This window comes from Peromyscus maniculatus, chromosome 4 (assembly GCF_049852395.1).
Source record: "Peromyscus maniculatus bairdii isolate BWxNUB_F1_BW_parent chromosome 4, HU_Pman_BW_mat_3.1, whole genome shotgun sequence".
NCBI lineage: Eukaryota > Metazoa > Chordata > Mammalia > Rodentia > Cricetidae > Peromyscus > Peromyscus maniculatus.
Window position 1 is genome coordinate 103,736,549 of NC_134855.1, and position 21,990 is coordinate 103,758,538.

Here is a 21,990-nt window from a genome sequence, read left to right on the forward strand (position 1 = left end):
ACAGTGTTTGGGCATCTCTTCTCAGGAGGGAAGGCGGCAGCAGCAGTTTATGGAGTTTTCAGTACATACCTGGCAACGGTACTGAGGAAACACCACAGCTTAGCTCTCCCAGACTCAAAGTTTTTTGAGGAGAAGAGATGAAGTGGAAACATGATACAGTCAAGGACCAGTAATAAGTACCCGGATCCAGGCTGGACTACTTAAGTGGACTGTGGAATAGGTGTTACATGGACTCCCATAGTCTGCTGGAGAGAGACATGTAAACCCACTTAAAGCATGACTCAAAGTGATCATAGTGTTACAAGTAGGGAGAGCAGAGAGGTATTCTGTGGCGTGTGTAAATTTCAGGGTGCTGAGTTGTTGAAACAGGGATAGAAGAGTCCTGAGGAAAGGTGAGTGCCGGGCAGTCAGGAAGAGCAGCATTGGTCCCTTGTTTCTGGACTGGAGGGCTTGTGGGGACAGTAGGAGAACAGGCTGGAGGGGAGATCAGAGAGCTAAGTCGTTGAAGAACTTGTGCACCATGTCAAGAAGATGTAGGTAAGCAAGTGGGCAAGAGAAGGCTGTAGTGTACCAGTGTTTTGGTGTGATCACCCTGAACATCTAATAGAATAAGTGAGAAATAAAGTCCTGAATTAAACCTCAGAAGAACAAACAAACAACCAGATAGCATTGTGGGTCACTAGATGACACTGTCAGAGCTTCAGGGGTTGAGAGAAACAGGACACCAGAGTGGGCACAGCATTTCAGGAAGCCTCCATGATGGCAGAGAATCTGACTGGTCAGCTTGCTCATATATGGCCAATGATCTGGATATTGAATGGCAATAGGATTTGTATAGGAGGCAGGAAGTGGCACCAGGTTGTATAAATATGTGTGAGATGGTCAAGAAGACACCTCTACTTAAAAACAATGGTAAATAATCCAATTTCATGTTCAGTTTGGTTGTAAGGTTAGAAGGCTTTGGATGCAAGATGAAAATTTTGAATTTATCATATTAATCAATAAGGAACAACTAATGATCTCTTAGCATTTTCAGTATGGACCATGCCTCTTCATCCACGTTTCTTCATCATGGTTGTACCTAGAGTGAGAAGTTCTGTTCTTGCACTTAACGGACATGCCAGAGAGGCAGCATTACATTTGGCTTGGAGACTCTGGCCCTGCTTTGGCTTTGGAGGCACTGGCATAGTTACTCTTTGGAGACAAAGGCAAATGAATTAGTGCCAGAGGACAGAGGCAGTGTCAACAGAAAGATGAGGAAAACTGCTTGAACTGTAGAGTCTTTGAGGGGTACAAAAACCAGCACGAGTGCTCTGTTCTCAATCGAGACCCATTATGGAGTGGTTGCTTGATCTTGCTAAGTTTTCCTCCTGGGTTCAATGGTAGTCTAGAACTGCTGTGAAGAGCACATTGCTCTCTGCAGTTGCCATGTAACTGACCAGAGTTGGTACTGGAATTCAAACCTATTTGACATACCTGGCATGAAAACTAGGCTATAACTATATCCCAGTACGAATGGATGTTTGCTTTTCCAGGTGGAACTTGCAGAGATCTGTGCCAAGAGCGAGCGTTACATAGGCACCGAAGGAGGAGGCATGGACCAGTCCATCTCATTTCTTGCAGAAGAAGGAACTGTAAGTAGCATTGAGCCATTTGGAAATTTCAACTTGGGAAAGCATCTCTGGAGGGGAAGGCCTGCAGCCCCCAGCACGCGTGGTTATGGGAAGTCTGGTCTTTCAGTCTCTGCTGGAGAACGTTGTCCAACTCTTTTGTAAGTCAGGGCTGACAGTAGGGAATGTACTCTTTTCATATTGATTCCCTCTACCTTAAGCATCCAGAATCACACTTGAAACTTACTTTTCTCATGTGTCTAGATGTCCCTCCCCTCCCCCCATATCTCATTGCTAAGACGAGATTTCTCAATTCCCTCCTCGGGACCTCCCTTCCTGACCTTGCATGAAATCACTTCATCTTGTGGTGTTTCATAATCTCACGTTGGCTTTAAACCCAAATGTTCGTTCTCTTACCACATATATGCATAACCCCTCTTTTTGTAAATTACTCTTTGGTGTCATTTTTCTCTGTCAACATTTTTGGGGCTTTGGCGGTGGGAGGAAGAATGTTGATGGCAGGCCAGGAATAAATTCTTCGGTTCAATACCACTTCCTCTTGGCTATCAGCTCCTTCAGGCAAGGCAGAGGTTTGGGTTTTTGCCTGTGAACTGCCCATTACCAAAATAGAAGCAGGCATCTCTTTAAGATCTGTCTTAGTTTTTGCATGAGATTCCTTCAGGTTTGGCTGTTTTCCAAGAACACCTGGATCCTTCTTATTAAGAATATGTTTTTGTTGATTCTTCTAAGTCAAAGACATGGGGTATGAGGAAATTTGTTTTAACACTAAAATTATACTTTAGGTGTTTTGGATGTGAACTGGCAAGCAGATGTGGTAGCAGGAGTTCTGTTGTTAGTGTAAGGCATGTCCAGGGTCTGAAGAGAGTCCTCGTTCTCTCGACTTTCAAAGAGCATCACCACCTGACTTGCAGTTTCTGCCTCCGACTTAGCCTCTCACTCCACAAGCTCTAGGCTTTAGCCGGGCAGCAGTGCCTAGAGCTCCATTCACACCGGTGCCGTTTGTTTCCTCTCCAAGTACAGAAAATTTCCCTCGTCCTGACGTCTCCGAGCATCCTTCAGGTCAGGACTCAGTGTCTACTTCCCTTCTCAAAGGCTGCACTAAGTTGTTTGGTGAGGGCCTTCCTTTAAGCATCTGTGTAAGACCCTGAACCTTCACGGTGCTCCCACGGACTCCCATGGGAGCATAATTTCATGTCTTCCTGCAGCAACCGTGGACTCCAGGAGGGCAGAGTCAGCACCTGCCTTGCTCACTGTTGCGTCTCTAGCGCCTGGTGCAGTGACTGGCTATCAGAAAATGATGTCTGAACAAATGCGACATTTTTGTAGAGGACTTTCTTAAGATAAAAATCAATGCATAAAAGCTTGAACATTTTTTCCTGAATCTCAATAAATTACTGTCTCCCCTGCCACTTTTCTTCCAATAGGCCAAGCTAATAGAGTTTAGTCCGCTGAGAGCCACTGACGTGAGACTCCCCAGTGGGGCCGTCTTTGTGATTGCCAACAGCTGCGTGGAAGCGAACAAGGCAGCCAGTTCCCATTTCAACGTCAGGGTGATGGAGTGTCGGCTGGCTGCAAAGGTAGGGACGTGGCAAGCCAGCGAAGCTTGCAGTGTGCCTGTTCTTTCCTGTCTATCCTCTATTGGTTTACAGTTTCCCCCCCAGTTTAGAGCAGCTCTGTGACTGTAGGGTAGCCCTCCAGCCGCAAGTCTTCAGGTCCAGAGCAATCGGATTCCAAACAGATAAGCCAGCAGACTCATCTTCTGCTCTGTGCTAGCTCTTCAGAAACTGGACGAGCTTCAGAGCTGAGTCTTCTGGGGGACCCTGGGAAAGAGAGGAGCACAGCTCAAAATAGAAGCAGACTTCGCTTCAGGATCGAACTGGTGTGAGTGTGTCCCGTACGTAGGTGGAGAGACGGTTGGGGAAGTGACAGCAGCTGATCTTCTTTTCCCAACAGGGATCCTGGCAGCCTGGCTCCTCCCCTCATCCCGTAGGACACTTCAGTTTGGCATTAGGACATTACCAATAGCTCAAAATACAGATGTGATGCTATCCCATGAGCTCAGAAGGAAGATTTCTTCATACATCTGCTGGGCAGATACCTTACCAGGAGGGACGCAAGGCTGGCCTCTGTTCCAAGTGTAGGACCTCTGGCAGCCAAGCCCTACATCTATTAAGGAAGTGTTTACTGTGTCACCATTGGACCGTGTGCAGCAGTCATAGCAAGGGGTCCAGGACACAGGAGCAGAGAGAGTAGAGTTACAATCCAGATGCAAACGGAAGCAGGGAGCATGTAATCAGGTAGGGAGCCATGCGATATACTAACACAGGACAAAGATATGACCCGTTACAGGGTACCCAGAACGGCATGTGATGTGACCAGGAACCTGCAAAAAAAACCAGACTGGACACCGGAGTTTGGATTCTGGGTCAGGAGTTCCTCTGTACTTCCTTTTCTCTTCTGTTGATTTTGTCCCTGTCCACACTGCAAGCCCCACCCTGTGCTGATGAATTCCTGTGAGCATCTTCTGCTCAGGCCATCATAGCTGAGTCCCCAAAGTGTCTGAGGTCTCTATTCTTTGTCTGAGGTCTCTATTTGAAAGAATTATAGACCTCTCGAGTCAGCATGTCCACACTGAGCTCAGCCTCTCCTCTGCCCCTGAAAACCTTTTACTCTTCTGTCAATGAGATTGGCGTGTATCAACTCCTGCATTCTCTTCTGCCCCGTTCCTTAAATCTTCCTTTGTCTTCTTCTCCCTCATTCTGCAAATGATGGGATGATGGTTTAGAAATTTAGCGTGATCAAGTAACCCCCCCTTGTTTACCACTTCCTCAAAGTTTCCCGTTGCTTTGGTGTAAAGTAAAGAAGCCTTGTACTGAACTGAGTTGAGCTGCCAGTAGTTGGAAAGGCACTGTCCGGCAGTGGAGGAATTCACTCTTAACCATCACGGGAAAAATGTATAGTGCAAGAAGGAAGTGGTTGTAGCAGTGACTCCAGACCACCTACAGCACAGGACTCTCAGCGGGGGTGAGGGTGGGGCTGGGCTTCCTCCGTTTCATTAGGGTGAGTTTCTTTGTATACACTTGCCTGGCCTGTAATCCATGCCATGTGAAGGGGGTAGTCCAGGCTGCCCGGGTACCTCACCTGCTGCCCATACAGTTTCTAGTTTTGCCATCTCCGCCGTGCAAATAAGGGAAGTACTGGCTGTTCATAGTTCAGTCCTGGTCCAAGGCTCAGACCACAGGCCTCCAGGCTGAAGTTCTATGGTGTTAGGTTACAGCATTCCAAGACTGGCAGTTTGGGATTCTTGGACCATGCTAGTAAAAATACTCTAATGGGAACCAGCCCCATTTTCTGATCTCTTATTAATTGTCATCCTCTCATACTTGACTATCACCGTGAGGCCTAAGGCTGGTGTACCTCACCTCGGCATCTCCTAGCATCCCCTGCAGTCACCATGGCACAGTTACACCACTCTCCTCTCAGGGGACTTCCCACATTTCCAGGACAGTTTTTCCTTAGCCCTCTTTGAAGTATTTCTAAATGACCCTCAAAGAAGCTGTCCTTGACTTCCTTATTCTTAAGCTAAGTAGAGATCCCTCTCCAATTTGTAGCACTTATATTTATTAGGTGTGTAGAGGGATCCCTATACTTGTAAAATATTTTCAGGTAGAGAGAAATAATTGGGACAGAGTAGTCAATTCTTCATTCCATAGACTTTGTCCTGGGCTCACGGCAGCCAATTATGGACATAAAAAGTTAATGAGATGTGTGTAGTTCATTTCTCAGGTAAAACGGAATGTGAACCAAGAGACAGATGTTAAACAAATGCCTGTTTCCAGAAAACACTGTTGACTTGTGGTCATCCACTGCCTGTGGCTCTTACAATCTTTACGCCCTCTTTTCTGCAATGATCCCCAAGCCTCGGGAGGAGGGGTGTGATTCAGATGTCCCATTCAGGGCTGAGTGTTCCAAAGTCTTTTATTCTCTGCACCTTGATCAGTTGTAGGTCTCTATATTGATGACCATCTACTACTACTATTGTTCTACTAAATGGGTGTAGTATTAAATAAACTACATTATTAAGTCCTACACTATGTTAAGTTCTAATGACTTAGCATTGTAGTACCATAGATTAATGCGTCCCTCAACTCTCCTCAGAATCTTCTATCTGACTCCACTTTAGAAGGCTGTACAGTCGGGAGAGTACAGCTACAACAATTTAGGAAAATAAAGTTGTTTTTTTCTTCATGGAAAATTTAGGGGTTGAACTTTTTTTTTTTTTAAATAAAGATTGAGATCTTTGAATTTGGAATTTACAGATTGAGATAACTTAAAATTATGCAGGAAAATATTTTCACATTAAGCTTCACAGTATCTCGTCAGTGCACACATTTGGAAGGAGTAGTACTCGTTCACTGACATTTTCTGCTCCGCCGCACTTCCTCCTGGGGAGGTGGAAGACTTCCGTGTTATCCTTGAAGGCTTACTCATTTGTTTTTTTCTCGTGAGGTTGATGAGTAAGTGTTGTCTTCCCAAGGAGACTCCAAACATATACAACATTATTTTCAGGGTTTTAGCACGGAATTCGAGCCCCTCTGCCAGAGCCACAGCGAACTGGAACAAGTGTGATGCATGTGACGGGTTCATGCTGTGACTGCTCTCTTCCAATGACACCGGAAGGATCCAAGGAGCTGGCTGTGTCTTGGACGCTTTACTGAAAGTTCCTGGCCCTTTGGGGAATGTCTTCAGAGAGCTGACTAGAAGAAGTGGCATGTCTTTTGTAGTCAAAGCTTTTTTTTTTATTTTTTGAGACAGGGTTTCTCTGTGAAACAGTCCTGGCTGTCCTGGAACTCACTCTGTAGACCAGGCTGGCCTTGAACTCACAGAGATCTGTCTGCCTCTGCTTCCCAAGTGTTGGGATTAAAGTGTGCACCACCACCACCCAGCATAGCCAAAGCTTTGGCGAAGCCATAGGTCAGAACCTCTTATTTTTGAGGATGTCTTCTAAAGACCTTGCTATGTAGCCTAGGCTGGCCTAGAACTGGTCTAGAATAGCCTCAAATTTGCTATCCTCCAGCCTCCATCTCCTAAGTGTTGGGATTACAAGCATGTGCCATCACATGCAGTTGAAATGTGATTGGAATTTAGTTGTATAACTCCATATGTGTTTAAAGGTGCTTTATCATTGAAATTGGCAACTGAATTTGACTACTTGGTACACATTGCTCCAAGATGATATAGATAAAACACATTTTAAAACCAAATTTGCTTATAAATAAGACTTCATTCAGTTAAAAGCTGCCTAGTTCCTTTCTTTCAATTAGTTCTTTGAGAATTTCATGCCATTTATTTTCACAGTAACCACCCTCCCCCAACTCTTTCAGATCCACCCTATCTCTTAACCAGCCATATTTGTGTTCTTTCCTCTCCTTTAAATTTTTTTTTTTTTAAATAAACCATGGAGTTCATGATGTGTGTGGTGGTATATACCTTTAATCCTAGCCCTGAGGGAAGCAGAGGGTCAGCCTGGTCTACATAGTAAGTTCCAGGCCAGCCATTGTGACATAGAAAGACCCTGCCTGAAAAACCAAACCAAACTGACTCAAATGAAACAACAACAATAGCACTCCAAATCCACAAACCCCAACTAAACCCTCAAGTCCCATTATTCTTGGATGTGTGCTCATACGCTGGGGAGCATGGTTGAACTACCAGGGGCCACACTCTTAGATTTGACTTAAAGAAAATGGACTCTCCATTGCCTGTCAGCTATCGTTGCCAGTAGTTTCTTGACTCGGGGTGGGATGTCATGTCCACCCCACCCTCTCCGTGCTGAGATATTGGCTGTCTTGAGCTCGCACAGGTCTTGCTCATGCTGTCACAACTGCCGTGAGTTCATGTGTGCTGCTGCCTGTTGTGTCCAGACAACACTGTTTCCTTGTAGCCCTGCACTGCCTCTGGCTGCTAGAATCTTTCCACCCCTTCTCTCCCAATGAGCACTGGGAGGAAGGACTATGATGTGATGTCCTATTTATGCTGAGAATTTTGCAGTCTCCTATTCTCTGCAACTTAACTAATCCTGGGTCTCTATTAATTGCCTCTACCGCAGAAAGAAGCATTTTCTGGTGTGTGTTAAGAGATGCAATAATTTATGGATATAATAATACATCATTAGGAATTGGTTTAATACTATGCCTATTCAGCAGAAAAATAGTAGCTTCCCTCTTAGGGTCTATGACCTGTCTAGCCTCAGGTTCTTGGACCCAATAATTATGTCAAGGATGTGTTTGATCTGATGGAGCAAGCCTTAAAGCTAATGGGAGGTGATTGGTTACTCCATGACATTGATTCCATTGTTGCCCCAGCAAACATGTTGAACTCGGCTAGTTGTAGCTCGCTGCTACAGGAGAAAAGTAACCATCAGTCTTACCCAACTGTGAACTCTGAAAGCCACAGTTCATTTTTAAAGGGGAAATATAAGAAGGTAATATAACATCCATTTAAAATTAAAATTAGTTTCTTTTGAAAAGGAGAGTTGAGATATCATTTGTCCTCATTCTAGCTTCTCAAACTTCGAGAAATAACACATTAAATCTTTAATCCTAGTTGCATATTGCAAAGAATCCAGATGCCTCTCCATAGAAAAATGAACTTCCTAGTTTTTTCTCCTGCACAAATACATGTCATTTGGCAAACAGGATTGGTAACATTCAGGGACATGGCTACCCTGCAAGACAGCTTCCTTGTCTTTCAAGTCTCCTGTCATTCATGTTTCATATCATTTTTCATTCAAGAAGATGGCGGATTCCTGTCTGCCTTCTTCAGTTTCATTCAAAAGGGGATGCTGACTGTGGTTGACACATGACATGCGTTTCAGATGGAATGGTAGAATTTCTTGAGTCACACTTGGTTTTAATTTTAAGCAGATGAACTTCTTGGAGAATATTCAACATTTAGTGTTGACTGTGGAAGGGCAGGTCTTTAGAAGATGCTTCAAAAACAATGCATCACTTTCCCCTTGCTTTAGTGTCAATAAACAAGGTATTTTTAAGCATCTTAACCATCTGTAACTCCAGCTCCAGGAGGTTGAATGTCTCTGGCCTCCACAGGCACTGGCCTGGCCCTTATGTGTGCTTAACCAACCCACATAATTAAAAAATAAAGATAAAATCTTTGTGTGTGTGTGTGTGTGTGTGTGTGTGTGTGTGTGTGTGTGTGTGTACCTTTGTATGGGACTGTGTCGATGTGAGTGCAGGTGCTTGTAGAGGCCAAAAATGGCATTGGATTCCCTCAAGCTGGAGCTACAGGCGTGTGTGAGCTGCTTGATGTGATGTGGGTGGGAACCATACTCAGGTCCTCTGCAGGAAAAATATGTGCTCTTAACCTTTGAGCCATCTCTCTAGACCCAACTCACTTAATTTATGACCAAGGTATAGGGAACATGAACTGGGACTAATAAGGGAAAATGCTTCTGGATGTAGGATGTAGGCAGGAAATTTCTAGATGGAACCTCGGATAATACAGGAATTAGTTTCCTCAAATTGACAAATGGGATTACATGAAATTAAAATGCTTCTCCACAGCAAAAGAAATAATAGAGTGAACAGAAAGCCTACAGGATGGAAGAAAGTTTTGCTAGCCATACTTCAGAAAGTGGAGAAAGATCTAAAATAAAGAGCTAAAAAAAAAAAAAATTAAAACCCTTGCCAATAAGTAAACGGGCCAGTGAACTGAACAGACAGTTCTCAAGTAAGTACAAATGGCCAATAAATGTCTTTTTAAACATTCAGCATCCTTAGCCATCATGGAAAATTCAAATAAAAAATGCTTTGTGATTTAAATTCACCCCAGTCAGGCTGGCTATCATCAAGAAAAGGCAGGTGCTTGCTTGGATGTGGGGAAAGAGAAAAGCTCATTCACTGCTGGTGGGGGGGACGTGAACTGGTGTAGCCACTGTGAAACACCTGCATGTCCGTGTTTATTGCTGCTCTCCTCACAATGACAAGGAAATGGAGTTGACTTAGATGCTCTTCAGCAGATGAACGAGTAGTGAAAATGTGTTGGTACATGTGCACATTTGCAAGGAAGTGGATGAAACCCAGGCTCACAAAGACACACACTGCATGTTCTCTGTCTTGTGCAAATAATAGCTTCTAAATGGTAAGTATGTGTACTTAGGTGGGAGGAAGTGTAGGGAGAAGCCAGAGCACTAGAAAGGGAACCATGAGACAGGAAAGGAGAGGCTTTAGGGAAGAGTACCTAAACAGAACCCACGGATATGATGAAGGGGATCACTGGAGACTGGAGAGCATTGGGGGCAGCGCTGAGAGCTGGGTGAAGAGCAGGTGTGATTGCTTCTGAACTGAATATGTATTGTTTTTTTTTTTTTGTCATTATTCTTCAATACTATACTTATATATAGCATTTACATTGTAGTAGACATTGTTAACAAAAACAAAACAAAACAAAAAACCCTGCTATTTCTAATACTATAGGAATTTTCTCTCTTTTACCTTGTGGAAAAGAGAAAGGTGAAAGATTGCATCACAGTGGAGGATATTCTCTAACTCCCATTTCTGTGATTATTAGAATCCAAGTCTAAGCTTCTGGAACAGGGGTGAAGAGAAGCCCGCCACAAGAGACCACATGCTTCGTCATGAGAGGCCACACGCAAGGGCATGGCTGTGGGGCTGTTTTTGCTTAGGAACATAAGCTGAGAGTCTGTTAAACATGCCTGCCTTACAGTATGGATTCATTCTTCCACTGTTGGCAACACATGAATGAATTTCATTTTTACTTGGAAATGGTTTCATTAAATAAAGAAGTAGACTCTCAGGTAAAAAATGACCAACATGTTTATTTAGCCTGGACAGACCTGCTTTGGGTGTAGGGGAGAATGACTAACCAGGAGAGTTATGAAAATGACACGTTAGAGAGAAATCCAGAGTCCCGATGTCTAGCATGCACTTTCCTCACCCCTTGCCTTGCTAAAACACTCTTGTGATCTGAGTTTGTTCCATACCTTCTTATTACAGGGAAGTGCACTAAACCCGTGATGGTGATTTTTTATTCATTTTGCTTTAGTATTGACAGTACCTTCTACTCTCAATTTTTCTCCCTCTGATTCTTTTTCACCATCAACTTTCAAAAACTAATTGATTTAGATTCATTAAAAGTTAGGGTCTTGTAGAGCATTTGAACTAAAATTAAAAACATTCAAAGCAAACTCAATAGAGATTTATAACCGTTGCTTGCGTAAATGATACTTTTAAGTGAGGCACATTTTTATGTTCTTAAATTAACAAAGTGACCAGAAATCTTTAGCGGGCACAAAATTCTTCATATTTTATACATATTTCATGCCTTAAGCTTTTCCAGAAATATTGTATGTCTGTTATATTGGAGGATGAAATATGTGACGCCAATAGTCAGCGTTATGGGAAGTCACGTTGGGAGGGCGAGTTCTAGCCTTGCTTGTCTACATCTCCCCAACCCTTTGCGGCAGCGCGGGCAGCAGCGAAGCAGAGAGTTCTCATGACATTTGAAGACAAATGTGCAGTGACTCTTTGGAGGCCTTGTCTGGCCGGGAGCCATCACTTCCCCACGTTCTTCAGCTCCTGTCACTCTGTGGTCAGTGTGGAACTGGTTCTCTGGCTGGTGGTAGAGTGTGCAGAGAAGTTGGCACAGTGTTCTCGGGGCTTTGACAGTTTCCTTGAATTTGAGCAGAAAACCCAGATACTCGAGACTGTGGTCAATCTCAGTCATTCTGTGTGTTCAGTAGAGTGTTGCTCTGCCAGGACTGCAGTGTTGTTGTTAGCACAGAGAGTTCAGGCTACAGGCAAGAAGCAGAGGGACGAGGGGTGGTCTGGGCAGTGGAATGGAAAGTGGCAGAGCCCCGAGTGCTGTGCTGGCCTTGCAAGCAGTGGGAAGCTGTTAGCAGGGGCTTTGAAGAAATATCTCATTGGCAGCGGAAACGTACTGTGTGGTTGAAGAGAAGTTGGATTGTAGAGCATCGGAGAGGTGGGATACAAAGGGAGAGCCACGGTCAGGTGTGGTGGTGTACACTTGCGGGATGAGGCAGGAGGACAGCCAGTGCTACCCTGTTTCAGAACAAAACCCAAACCAAAGTAACACCAACAACAAAAAGAAAGAAGAGAAAAACTACCACCAAACTGAGAAAAGAGTTTTTTAGAAAGCTTTTTTGAAATGATTACCTAAATTCTTCCAGTATAATAAAAACTCAGGAGTCAGAAATTGAGATAAAGACCTGATAAATCCAAGGAACAGTGGAGAATCAATTGGCTGACCCTCTCTCCATGTTTTTTTTCTGATCCATGAGCCCTGGAAATCCCCCTAGAATCCCTCTTCTCTCTTCCTGTCCCTCTCTAGCAGAACTACTTAGTCCTTTAGCAACTCTATGGCTGATCCTGGTCAGCCAATTGCTGACTTTGATTCAGGGTGGCTCTATTGGCACAGTGGAATGAACAATTCTCCTGCAACATTTCCCCCTTTTTGTCTAAATAAAAAGGAAAGGTTTTTAACTCTAACATAGTAAAACTATATACAATAAGAACAATTATCAGCCGGGCGGTGGTGGCGCACGCCTTTAATCCCAGCACTCGGGAGGCAGAGCCAGGCGGATCTCTGTGAGTTCGAGGCCAGCCTGGGCTACCAAGTGAGTTCCAGGAAAAGGCGCAAAGCTACACAGAGAAACCCTGTCTCGAAAAACCAAAAAAAAAAAAAAAAAAAAAAAAAAAGAACAATTATCAAGTAAGAAATACATTCATGGGGCTGGAGAGATGGCTCAGAGGTTAAGAGCACCGACTGCTCTTCCAGAAGTCCTGAGTTCAATTCCCAGCAACCACATGGTGGCTCACAACCATCTGTAATGAGATTTGGCGCCCTCTTCTGGCCTGAAGGCATACATGCAGACAGGACACTGTATACATAATAAATAGATAAATCTTTAAAAAAAAAGAAATACATTCATAATGCCCAGTTTCTTAGTATTTGGCAAATTCAAAGAAAATTCTCTGTTATATATCCTATCTTGGTGAGTCCAAAGTTTTGTACCTAATTTACTTTCTATCATCACTAAGGAAAACTGTAACTATAACTATCTGTCTTCAACCTGATTAGAGACCCAAGAAGGATATAGTACCTGAGTAAACAGGACGTATAGCGCAAGCAACTTCCAAAACTAAGAAATGGCAAAAACATTTGGCTGCCTGGACATTTACCCCCAGGTTCCTCTGTAATGTTGAGGCATACATCTTTGGCCTACAGGCTTAAAATATTTGACAGACTTTTCTGTAAAGCAGGAGTTTTGAAGAACTATTTTAACTTGTCTTGGCAAAGTTTGGTAGTTCCCTTCTTTTGTGTCCTGCTTGTCTAATTTGGACAGCATACTGTCAGCAGTTGAGGCAAGGGCAGCTCTTTTGCCCAGTGGCTAACTTTGCCATAAATGAAAGCAAGCTCTACATGAAGGTTCTTCAATGCCTGCCATGCTCTTTTGAAGATTGGTGCTGCCAGGAGTGGATGTGTCTCATTATCATAAAAAGCGTTATATTACTAAAACATTAAAATGCCATATTCTGTAGGTCTCTGAAGTGTTTGAAGACTGTCTATTTAAAAATCTGTCTCTGATTGACCTTGAAAACATAAAGTTTGATTGTTATAGATGACTAACTACTAAGTTGTATTTCTTTATTATCCGAAATAGCTTTCAAGAACTAGAATTTTGCATTACATTTTTAAACGTGCTGCATAGGTACAAAACCTTAAAAAAAGAAATAGAATCATATAATACAGTATAACAAAAATAACCTTAGATTTGTATCAATATAAAAAATCCATACCAATGTAAAATATTTGAGACTAGTAGTTGCTTTTTTAGTTTGAAAGTAGATTTAATAATCTACCCTTTTATCCTATCATTTCTATATCTCCCCTTTTTCTTTTCAGAACTAGATCCCTGAATCTAATTTCCTTTGCTCAGTTTCCTCCATGATTGTGACCAATAACAACTTGTAGCCAACCCCCTTAAATGATGACAAACATCCATCGAACTAGCAAAAACCCACCTACCCCACCTCTTGGGAATGTGGGCGTCATTTTCTTAAAATTACTTTTTTTTGTCTGTGGGCAATGGCATCTTTAGGGGACCCTAAAAAACTGAGATAAAGATCAAGTTCGGGGAGAGCTAGCTGTTGTCCAGTCTTGGTATAATGGGAGAGTACAGGGCTTATCTGAAGTGCTTACTGGAGCAGGTTATGAGGCTGGGCCATGTTAGTTAACTGCTTTGAAATTGTCCTGAGCAGTTTGTAGTCCAAAGCTGATCTTTGGGTGGTGTTTGCCAGCTTAGGAGTGTTACCACAATCCTGGTGGATTCATCATTGTAGGGCCCCAACATCCTTTTAAAGGCTTCAAAGGTTACTGTTAGGAATGGTCACAGTTCACTGCAGAAAGCTTAAACATTTTAAATGTTGTCTGCAGCAGATATAGGAGGGATTAAAGGACCACAATTCGTTAAATACATTCATGGTACACAAACTTAGTTCCTAGTTATCTGCTTCAGACTCAAGTCTGAAATCATGTACAGGAAGCTAGATTAAGCCTATTTCTAGAATTAGTTAGTACTCTATATGACCATTAATATCATGACAGAAGGTTTATAAATATTTAATACATATTAATCTTATAAATTTTGAGACAATATTATATTTAAAGCAAAGTTTTAAGAGTCAAAATAAAACCAAAGAATTATGGGATTGGTGGCAATAGAACAGTCCCTAGTTTTGGTTTTTCTTCTGTCTCATATCCAGGTGGATCTTCTGACATGAGACAGATATTTTGGGTTTTCCTTTAAGAAGTATGCTTGGGTTTAGAGAAGAAGAGAGCCATGCTCTAATTCCAAAGCCAGCATAACTTTTAATTGAATTGGGACTACAAAAAGACCATTTGCCTTATATGTCTGTAGAGAACATTAGAAACAAACATTTGGGAAGATTTATGAGATTTCATCCTATTGGAAGTGTGTTATACCATTAGGGCCAATTTACTCTTTTTCTTAGGGCATTTTCTCTGGGTAATTCATCTTTCTTCTTAAGATGTCTCATTTGTCCAGTGGTCTTCAGATTCCTTAGTTGGATGCTTTTATTCTCCCAGAAAGACAAAAACAAAACCCTACCCCAACCTTAACTTTGGGCAGTTTCCTTTCTTGGCATGTTGAATGGCCACACTGTTTGGTGAACTATCGCCTCTCCTAATCAAGAGGTCTCTCCTGTTCAAATCTAATCTTTATCAATTTTGATGGTATTCATAGCTTTTCTTTTCCTGTGGAAACAAAAGCAAAACTTCTTCCCCAATGTAACACATATCCTGGTTTCCATTCTGAGGTCATCACATCTTTAAAGTAGTATACAGGCTGATTTAAATCAGTAGTTTTTTTTTTTTTCTGCTATCCAATGTCTCTCCACAGCTGTCATTCCTTTCTCATTAGCATTTAAAAAGTGTAAAGTTAACAAAGCATTGTGTAATCTATCTCTGGAGGTCTTTTTTACCCATTTCTGTTTATTAAACATATATAAAGTATGATTAGATCTTTCTATAACTGCTTGTCCTGTAGGATTGTGTATTATACCTGTAATATGTTTTATATTGTAATATGCAAAAAAACCGGTTTCACTTTCCTAGAGACATATGCTAGACCACTGGCAGTCTTAATTTGTACAGGTATTCCCATAATGGCTGTAACTTTTAATAAATGTGTGATTACAGAATCAGACCTTTCAGAACTCAAAGCAGTTGTGCACTGAAATCCTGAATTTGTATCTATGGTAACGGTGCACATACTTTATATTTTCAAACTCCACAAAATGAAACACATCCATTTTCCAAATTTTATTTCTTTGAGTGTCCTTTGGATTACTTTCTGCAATTAGTGGAGTTTGGTTATACAAAGAACAAGTATGGTATTTCCTTATAATTTCTTTGGCCAAGTGATAGAAAAACTTTCTTAACATTTGCTATTAACATGGTGTTTTTTATGGAATTCTGAGGCTTCTTGTTCATTTACTACCAATAGCTGATCAATTTCATTACCTTGTAAAGAGCCTGTTGGCTGAACCACCTTATTTATGGTTCTTAAATCTGTTAACATTCTTCATTTTCCAGATTTCTTTTAATGACAAATATAGGAGAATTCCAAGGACTGGTCAATTTATCAGTATGTTGAGCATTTAGCTGCTCCTGTACCAGCTGTTCTGATGCCTGTAATTTTTCTGATGTCAAAGGTCATTGTTACATCCAGACAGGTTTGTCAGTTAACCATTTTAAAGGTAGGACTGTTGGTAACTTTGAAAGATCACCAGCTGTTGTGCCCTGCTTATGTACAACCTGAACAGTCTGTTGACTGTTCTTGATAATATGCTTTAATATTTCCCTCAGAAGCATTCTTTATTTTACAGTTTGTTTCTGAGATTAGAGGAATGTCAATCTATGTTTTCTATTGCTGCAATGAATCATGTCCCCATAAATTCATTGCTATGCTAGTCACATATGTTTTTAATTTTCCTATCTGTCCTTCTGATTCCGTGCATTTGACCCATCTTACACTTTTTTTTTTTTTTTTTTTACCTGAGATAAAGTTCCAATCCCCAGAAGTTGAACATTTACCTCCTGAGGAGGCCAATCTGGATGCCAAGGTTTTGATGAAATTGTTGCATTTGCACCTATGTCTAGCAAACCTTCCATTTCAATGCCGTTTATATGTATTTTTAGTTTTGGTCCCTGATCATTTATTGCAGTTTGCCAAAATACTTGTTTTCTAGTCTCTCCTGAACTTTTTGTTGTATCTATAGAAGTTGTTCTGTCTTTGGTTACATCCAGAGCAGTGTGGTTTTAAAGAACAGGTATTAAGTCTTTTAATTGCTCTGTGGAGGAGTTTTCCCAATGCTGATGGGGAATGATTGAACCAAATTTGATGTTGGGGCCAGTGAGAGGCCCCCTAAGGTATTTCCTGACAGCACAGGGTTACCTTGCCTTTTCCTTGTTGATCTGCATTCATGAATGCAATACTGGCCTTTGCTATACCTTCTGCATATTGCAGAAGACTGGGGCCTTTTGTTTGAATTATCTCTAGAAAAAAAAGTTATTTCTAGGAACATCTTGCCTGCAGTTCCTCTTCAAATGACTTTACCACAATTAAAACATTTGACATTTTGATTTTTCTTAAAATTTCTACAAATTACTTCTATCAAGGTAGCATCATACGTGTGAAATCCAATATCAGCTGTATTTCTATTCCATTCATCTGTTGGTGCTAATCTTGCTTTTAAAGGCCTAATCACCCTTTTTATTCTGAATTAGCATTTTCAAAAGTAAAAGATTTAATTAATATTTGTCTAACTTCTGTATATGATATTAACAGCTGAAGTCAATCTTTGTAAAAAAAAAATTAGTGAAGGCTTCTTTTGGGCCTTGTATAATTTTAGTAAATGACTCAGTCCTCTTTCCTGATTCTTCAACCCTGTCCCAAGCATTCAAAGCTGCTATATATAATTGTACCAAGGTGTGATCATGAAATCTAAATTGTCTTTGCAAATCAGCATATTTGCCCTCAGTGAGAAGCTAGGGTGTGATCTAAGTCCCTGAGTTGGATGTCAGATGAAACAATTACCTAAATTGTTCCAGTATAAACTCAGGAGTCAGACATTGAGATAAAGACCTGATAAATCCAAGGAACAATGGAGAGTTAATTGGCTGACCATCTCTCCATGTTTTTCCTGATCCAACAGCTCTGAAAAATGCCCCTGAAATCCCTTTTCTCTCTTCCTGTCCCTCTCTAGCAGACCTCCTCAGCCCTCCAGCAACTCTATGGCTGATCCCAATCAGCCAGTTACTGACTCCATCCTTTGATTCAAGGTGGCTTTGTTGGCATAGTGGAATGGCCACACGAACAATTCTCCTACCACACTTTTTTTTTGGTAGGCCCTCTTTTTACCCTTCCTCCCTCTCTCCATGCCTTCCTTCCTTCCCTCTTCCTTCTTCTTCTTCCCATTCTAACTGCCTCTTCTTGCTGGTTCCTTTTCTTCCCCCTCAGTAGCCCCTCCCTTCTGCTTTCACGTCATACATATTCCATTACCCACCTAAGCTAGTTCTTCCTCTCTTCTCATGATTCCCTTTCTGGTTTTTACACACACACACACACACACACACACACACACACACACACACTTAAAATCACTATTTTACATACAAGAGGAAACATGATTTGTTTTTCTGTGTCTGGCTTTTTTATTTAACAAAGTGTTCTCTAGTTCCATCCTTTTCCCTATAAATGCTGTGATTTCATTTTTCTGCCTGATTGAAGAAAAGCTCATTGTATTTATGTACTACATTCCCTTCTCCATTCTTCTACTAATGATCTTGGCTTGGTCCGTTTCTTAGTTATTTTGACTAGTGAAGCAGTAAACATGGATGTGCAAATGTCTCTACAGTATGTTGAGTTAGAGTTCTTTGTGTAGATGATCAGGAATGAATGACTTGATTACATTATAGTTCTATTGTTTGTTTAAAAGTTTTTATTAAATTAAAATTTGTATTTTATGTGCATGAGTGTATTGCCTGCATGTTTATCTGTGTACCATGTGCATGCCAGGTACCAACAGAGGGGAGAAGAGGCGTCAGATTGATCTCCTGGGACTGGAGTTAGCACCTGTGTCGGGGGAGAAGATTTTGTTGTCAATTTGACACAGACTCAGCTGGCAGAAGGGAACCTCAGTTAAGGTGTTGCCTCCATAGAACTGGCCATCGGGCACATTGGGGGGCATTTTGTTGATTAATGATTTATGTAGGAAGGGCCCAGCCCACTAGGGTGGGACCATTCCTAGGCAGGCAGTCCTGGATCATATAAGAAAGCAAGCTGAGCATGTCATGGAAAGCCAGCTGGTAAGCACAGTTCTTCCATGAACTCCGTCAGTTCCTGCCTCTGGGTTCCTATCTTGCGCTCCTGTTCTGGCCTCTCTCAATGATGGGCTGTAATCTGCAAGCTGAAGTAAACCCTCTCCTCCCCAAGCTGGTTTTGATCATGATGTTTTTTTCACTGCTACAGAAAGCCGGTTAGGACATTCACCTGTTGAGAAGGCTGGATGCCTTTTCCATTGGCTAGTTAGTACTACTATTTGTGGTAAGGAAGCCAGAGAAGTGGATTCCGACATTCAAGTGGATTCCTTGAGGTCCATGTCCTTGCAGTAAGTACTATGCCCTTTTGTTAGATCTCTGGCCATTCTCAGCGAGAGTGTTTTCTTGATGTAGAAGAGTGCCTAGTTCTTTAGTTTGTAGACAGGACGCCCTGTAAGTACTAGGAAGGTCATCTCTTGAGAGCAGCCCAATGAGTGACTGTTGTGATTTAGTGGTAAATACCCATTTGTCATGCCTTTAGGTAAAGATGCAGCTGAGGTTCATACATAACAGTCTTTGAAGGCCAGCAGGCTCCGTTTTAGCTGTCCACACCAGTGTCCCTCCTACTGGCTTCTCTTCCTGTGTCACTTCGTACTTCTCTAGTGAGACTTAGGCTAACTTGTGTCACAAATCCTGTTCCTCATAGTCCTGCCTGAGAGAGAAAGCTAACTAATGCAGGGTCCTAATCTGTTTGTCCCGGCCTTTCCCATCACTGTGGACAAAGAATTGTTACCTGCTATAAAGTCTGTAGAGCATGGACCAGGACTCAGGACCCTCCCTGAAAGGGGTATCTGATGTGAACCCTTCATGTTTGCTGTGGTGAAAAGGATGTGAGGGATGTCGAAGAACTGCTGTCTCTGAGCTTCTCCATGCTGCTGAGTGGGAAGCTGTGAGGAAGTGACCTGCAACCCTGACTCATGCCCCTGCTTCCAAGACGCAAAGTGTGCCGGTCATGAAGGTAGCCGTGGCGAACTCCCTCAGGTTCTGTCTCTGAGCAAGTGATCTCACCCTCTCTCTCATCTGCAAGTCATCCTTCTGATCCCTGGGCCAAATTTCTAAGGGCTTAAGTGGCTTTCCTATTTTGCTCCCTCACAGCAATGCAGCAGCTCATGGGCGATGCAGCTGTTGTCGTGAGCACGTGGAAGATTTTATTCTTTAATCGAAATGCATGCCAACTTGGCTTTGTAGACCTGTTAGCTGAAAGTGAAATGGACATCAGGCTAACAGAAAACTGTGATGTTGCTGGAGTGGACTGCACCTCTTCATGTTAGTGTCTGTGCATACAGGGAAAAACAATGTGGAGCTTCCTCTGGAAGGAGCCTGTGGGCTGCAGGCATGCCTCTCGGAGTGGTCATACAAGCCGCTGGGCCAGGAGGCTTTTTCCAAGTGTCTAGGACAGCGTGAGTGGTTCAAGTGGAGATGGAGATGGCAGCTATCCTAGGGAACTGCTTTTTGTTCCCGTCCTCCTCATTCTTTCCCTTCCTCTTTCTCCCCTTGCTCTCCCCCTCCTTCACTCCCCCTCTCTTTCAGAGGAATGCACTTGTCAATACTTTCTACCTTTTTTTACTTAGTAGTTAGTGGTTGTTTGTGCCACTTACTGCCATCTCTTATTTTTAGTACTATTTTTAAATTTAGTATTTGAAAATCTGATGCATGTATACAATATATTTTGATTGTATTTATCCACTGCTATCTACCTCTAACTCCCCCTAGTGCTCCCCTACCTGTCTCTCTCCCAACTTCATGTCCTTCTCCTTTTTTTGTTGTTATTAAATAACCCCAGTCATCTAGAACTGAGCATGAGGCTTCCTTTCTGCTTCCTAGCTCTCATAGTCCTGGAAGTTACTCTATAGGCTACTGGGGGAGAACAGGCATGAACAGTCTTACCCAGCTATGAACTCTTTGAACCTATCAGGCAAGAGGTGCCCACTGAGTAATAGTGGTACAGCTGCTAAAGGAATAACCAATGAGTCTCTGGTTGTATTTGAGGCTTGCTCCACAAGAATGAATTCATGCCTGGTACTGTAAACCTGGTCAAAAACCTGTGGCTGAGGAAGTCAGGCCCTAGGGGTGAACTTAATACTGTTGTTTGGCTAAATTGTTATGGTACCAAGCTGCCTTCTAAAAATTTATTTGAAGGAATTATAGATAAATGTTATTTCCTGCCTTAAACAGAGAAGCTTTTCTGCAATGAATGATGGTATGTGCAGAGACTCATGTGCTCGAGGTTGTGAGAATAAGTGATAGTGGAATATGCTACCTTAAACTAGACATTTATATCAACACTTCCAAGGCTTAAAGATTGTTGCAGAAGCGGAAGTAGAAAGAATGTAAGAGCTGGAATGTAAGGAAAAGGCCTTGAAATTCTTACCTCTAGGCATGGCACAGTCCAAGAAGTAATAACCTCATATCAACTATGATTGCTGCAGCAGGACTATCAACAGTTAATAATGGGTTAGAAGGAAATCGCAGGGCCCTGTCCTCCTGGCTGGACTATTGGCTACTGATGGTTGGCGTTGGTGAGGCAGTCATTCAGGTGTGTGCCCACGGAGGCTCCCACCAGGCTCCAGTAAATAGTCCCAAAGTCATGGACACACAGATGATCCTAGTTAACCTCTGAGTCTCAAAAACAAAAACAAAACAGAACAACAGAAAGGAAAAACAAAGACATAATTATGGGAGATGGACTTCTGGGGAGAAGGGGCTTTAATAGGAGTGGGAGGGAGATTAGAGAGGCCAAGAAGTGCAGTGATCAGGAGGGATTTTATACATATATAAAATTATCAAAGAACAAACTCAATGAGAGTAATGGAGAGAAAATGGGAACAAACACTAAAAAAGAAAAAGCGATACCCTGTTCTGTGAAATAATTGAACAGAAAAACAACTGTATTGTCTCTGTTCCCAGTTCTTTAAAATCATCCCTTTTAAGTATATGAGTCAGGGTGTTTTTTGTTTTGTTTTGTTTTTAAGATGATTAACAAGTTTGAGAACTTCAGCTAGTAACATTTTCAGAAGTGAGCGATCCTAACAAAACTTGCAGCCATCTTTTGGTAAGTCCTGTATCTTGTTCAAAAGAAAGAAAATCAGAACTAAAAATCTAAGCATCCAGAAAACAAATAACGCAATTAAAAAGTGGGGTACAGAACTAAGCAGAGAGTTCTCACAAGATGAAACACAAGTGGCTGAGAAACACTTAAAGAAATGTTCAACATACTTAGCCACTAGGAAGTGCAAATTAAAACTACTTTGAGATTTTATCTTACCCCAGTCAGGATGGCCAAAGTCAATAAAATAAATGACATCACATTCTGGCAAAGTTGTAGGGAAAAAGAAACACGTATTCATTGCTGGTGGGAGTGCAAACTTGTCCAGCAATGTGGAAATCAGTGTGGTAG

At 42.0% G+C, this 21,990-nt stretch overlaps 1 protein-coding gene across 7 annotated transcripts in view; it reads left to right on the forward strand.

The window, feature by feature from the left end:
• The window catches only part of Galk2 (galactokinase 2), a 114,970-nt gene that overhangs the window by 60,668 nt on the left and 32,312 nt on the right, over positions 1-21,990 (forward strand). For 6 of the 7 annotated variants that reach the window (XM_015987592.3, XM_015987594.3, XM_006994069.4 and 3 more), the window contains 2 exons: positions 1,536-1,634; positions 3,056-3,208. In XM_015987592.3, the coding sequence (XP_015843078.2) occupies positions 1,536-1,634; positions 3,056-3,208 (252 nt within the window). The remainder of the gene's footprint in view (positions 1-1,535; positions 1,635-3,055; positions 3,209-21,990) is intronic. The other variant, XM_076570575.1, reaches the window with a different exon arrangement.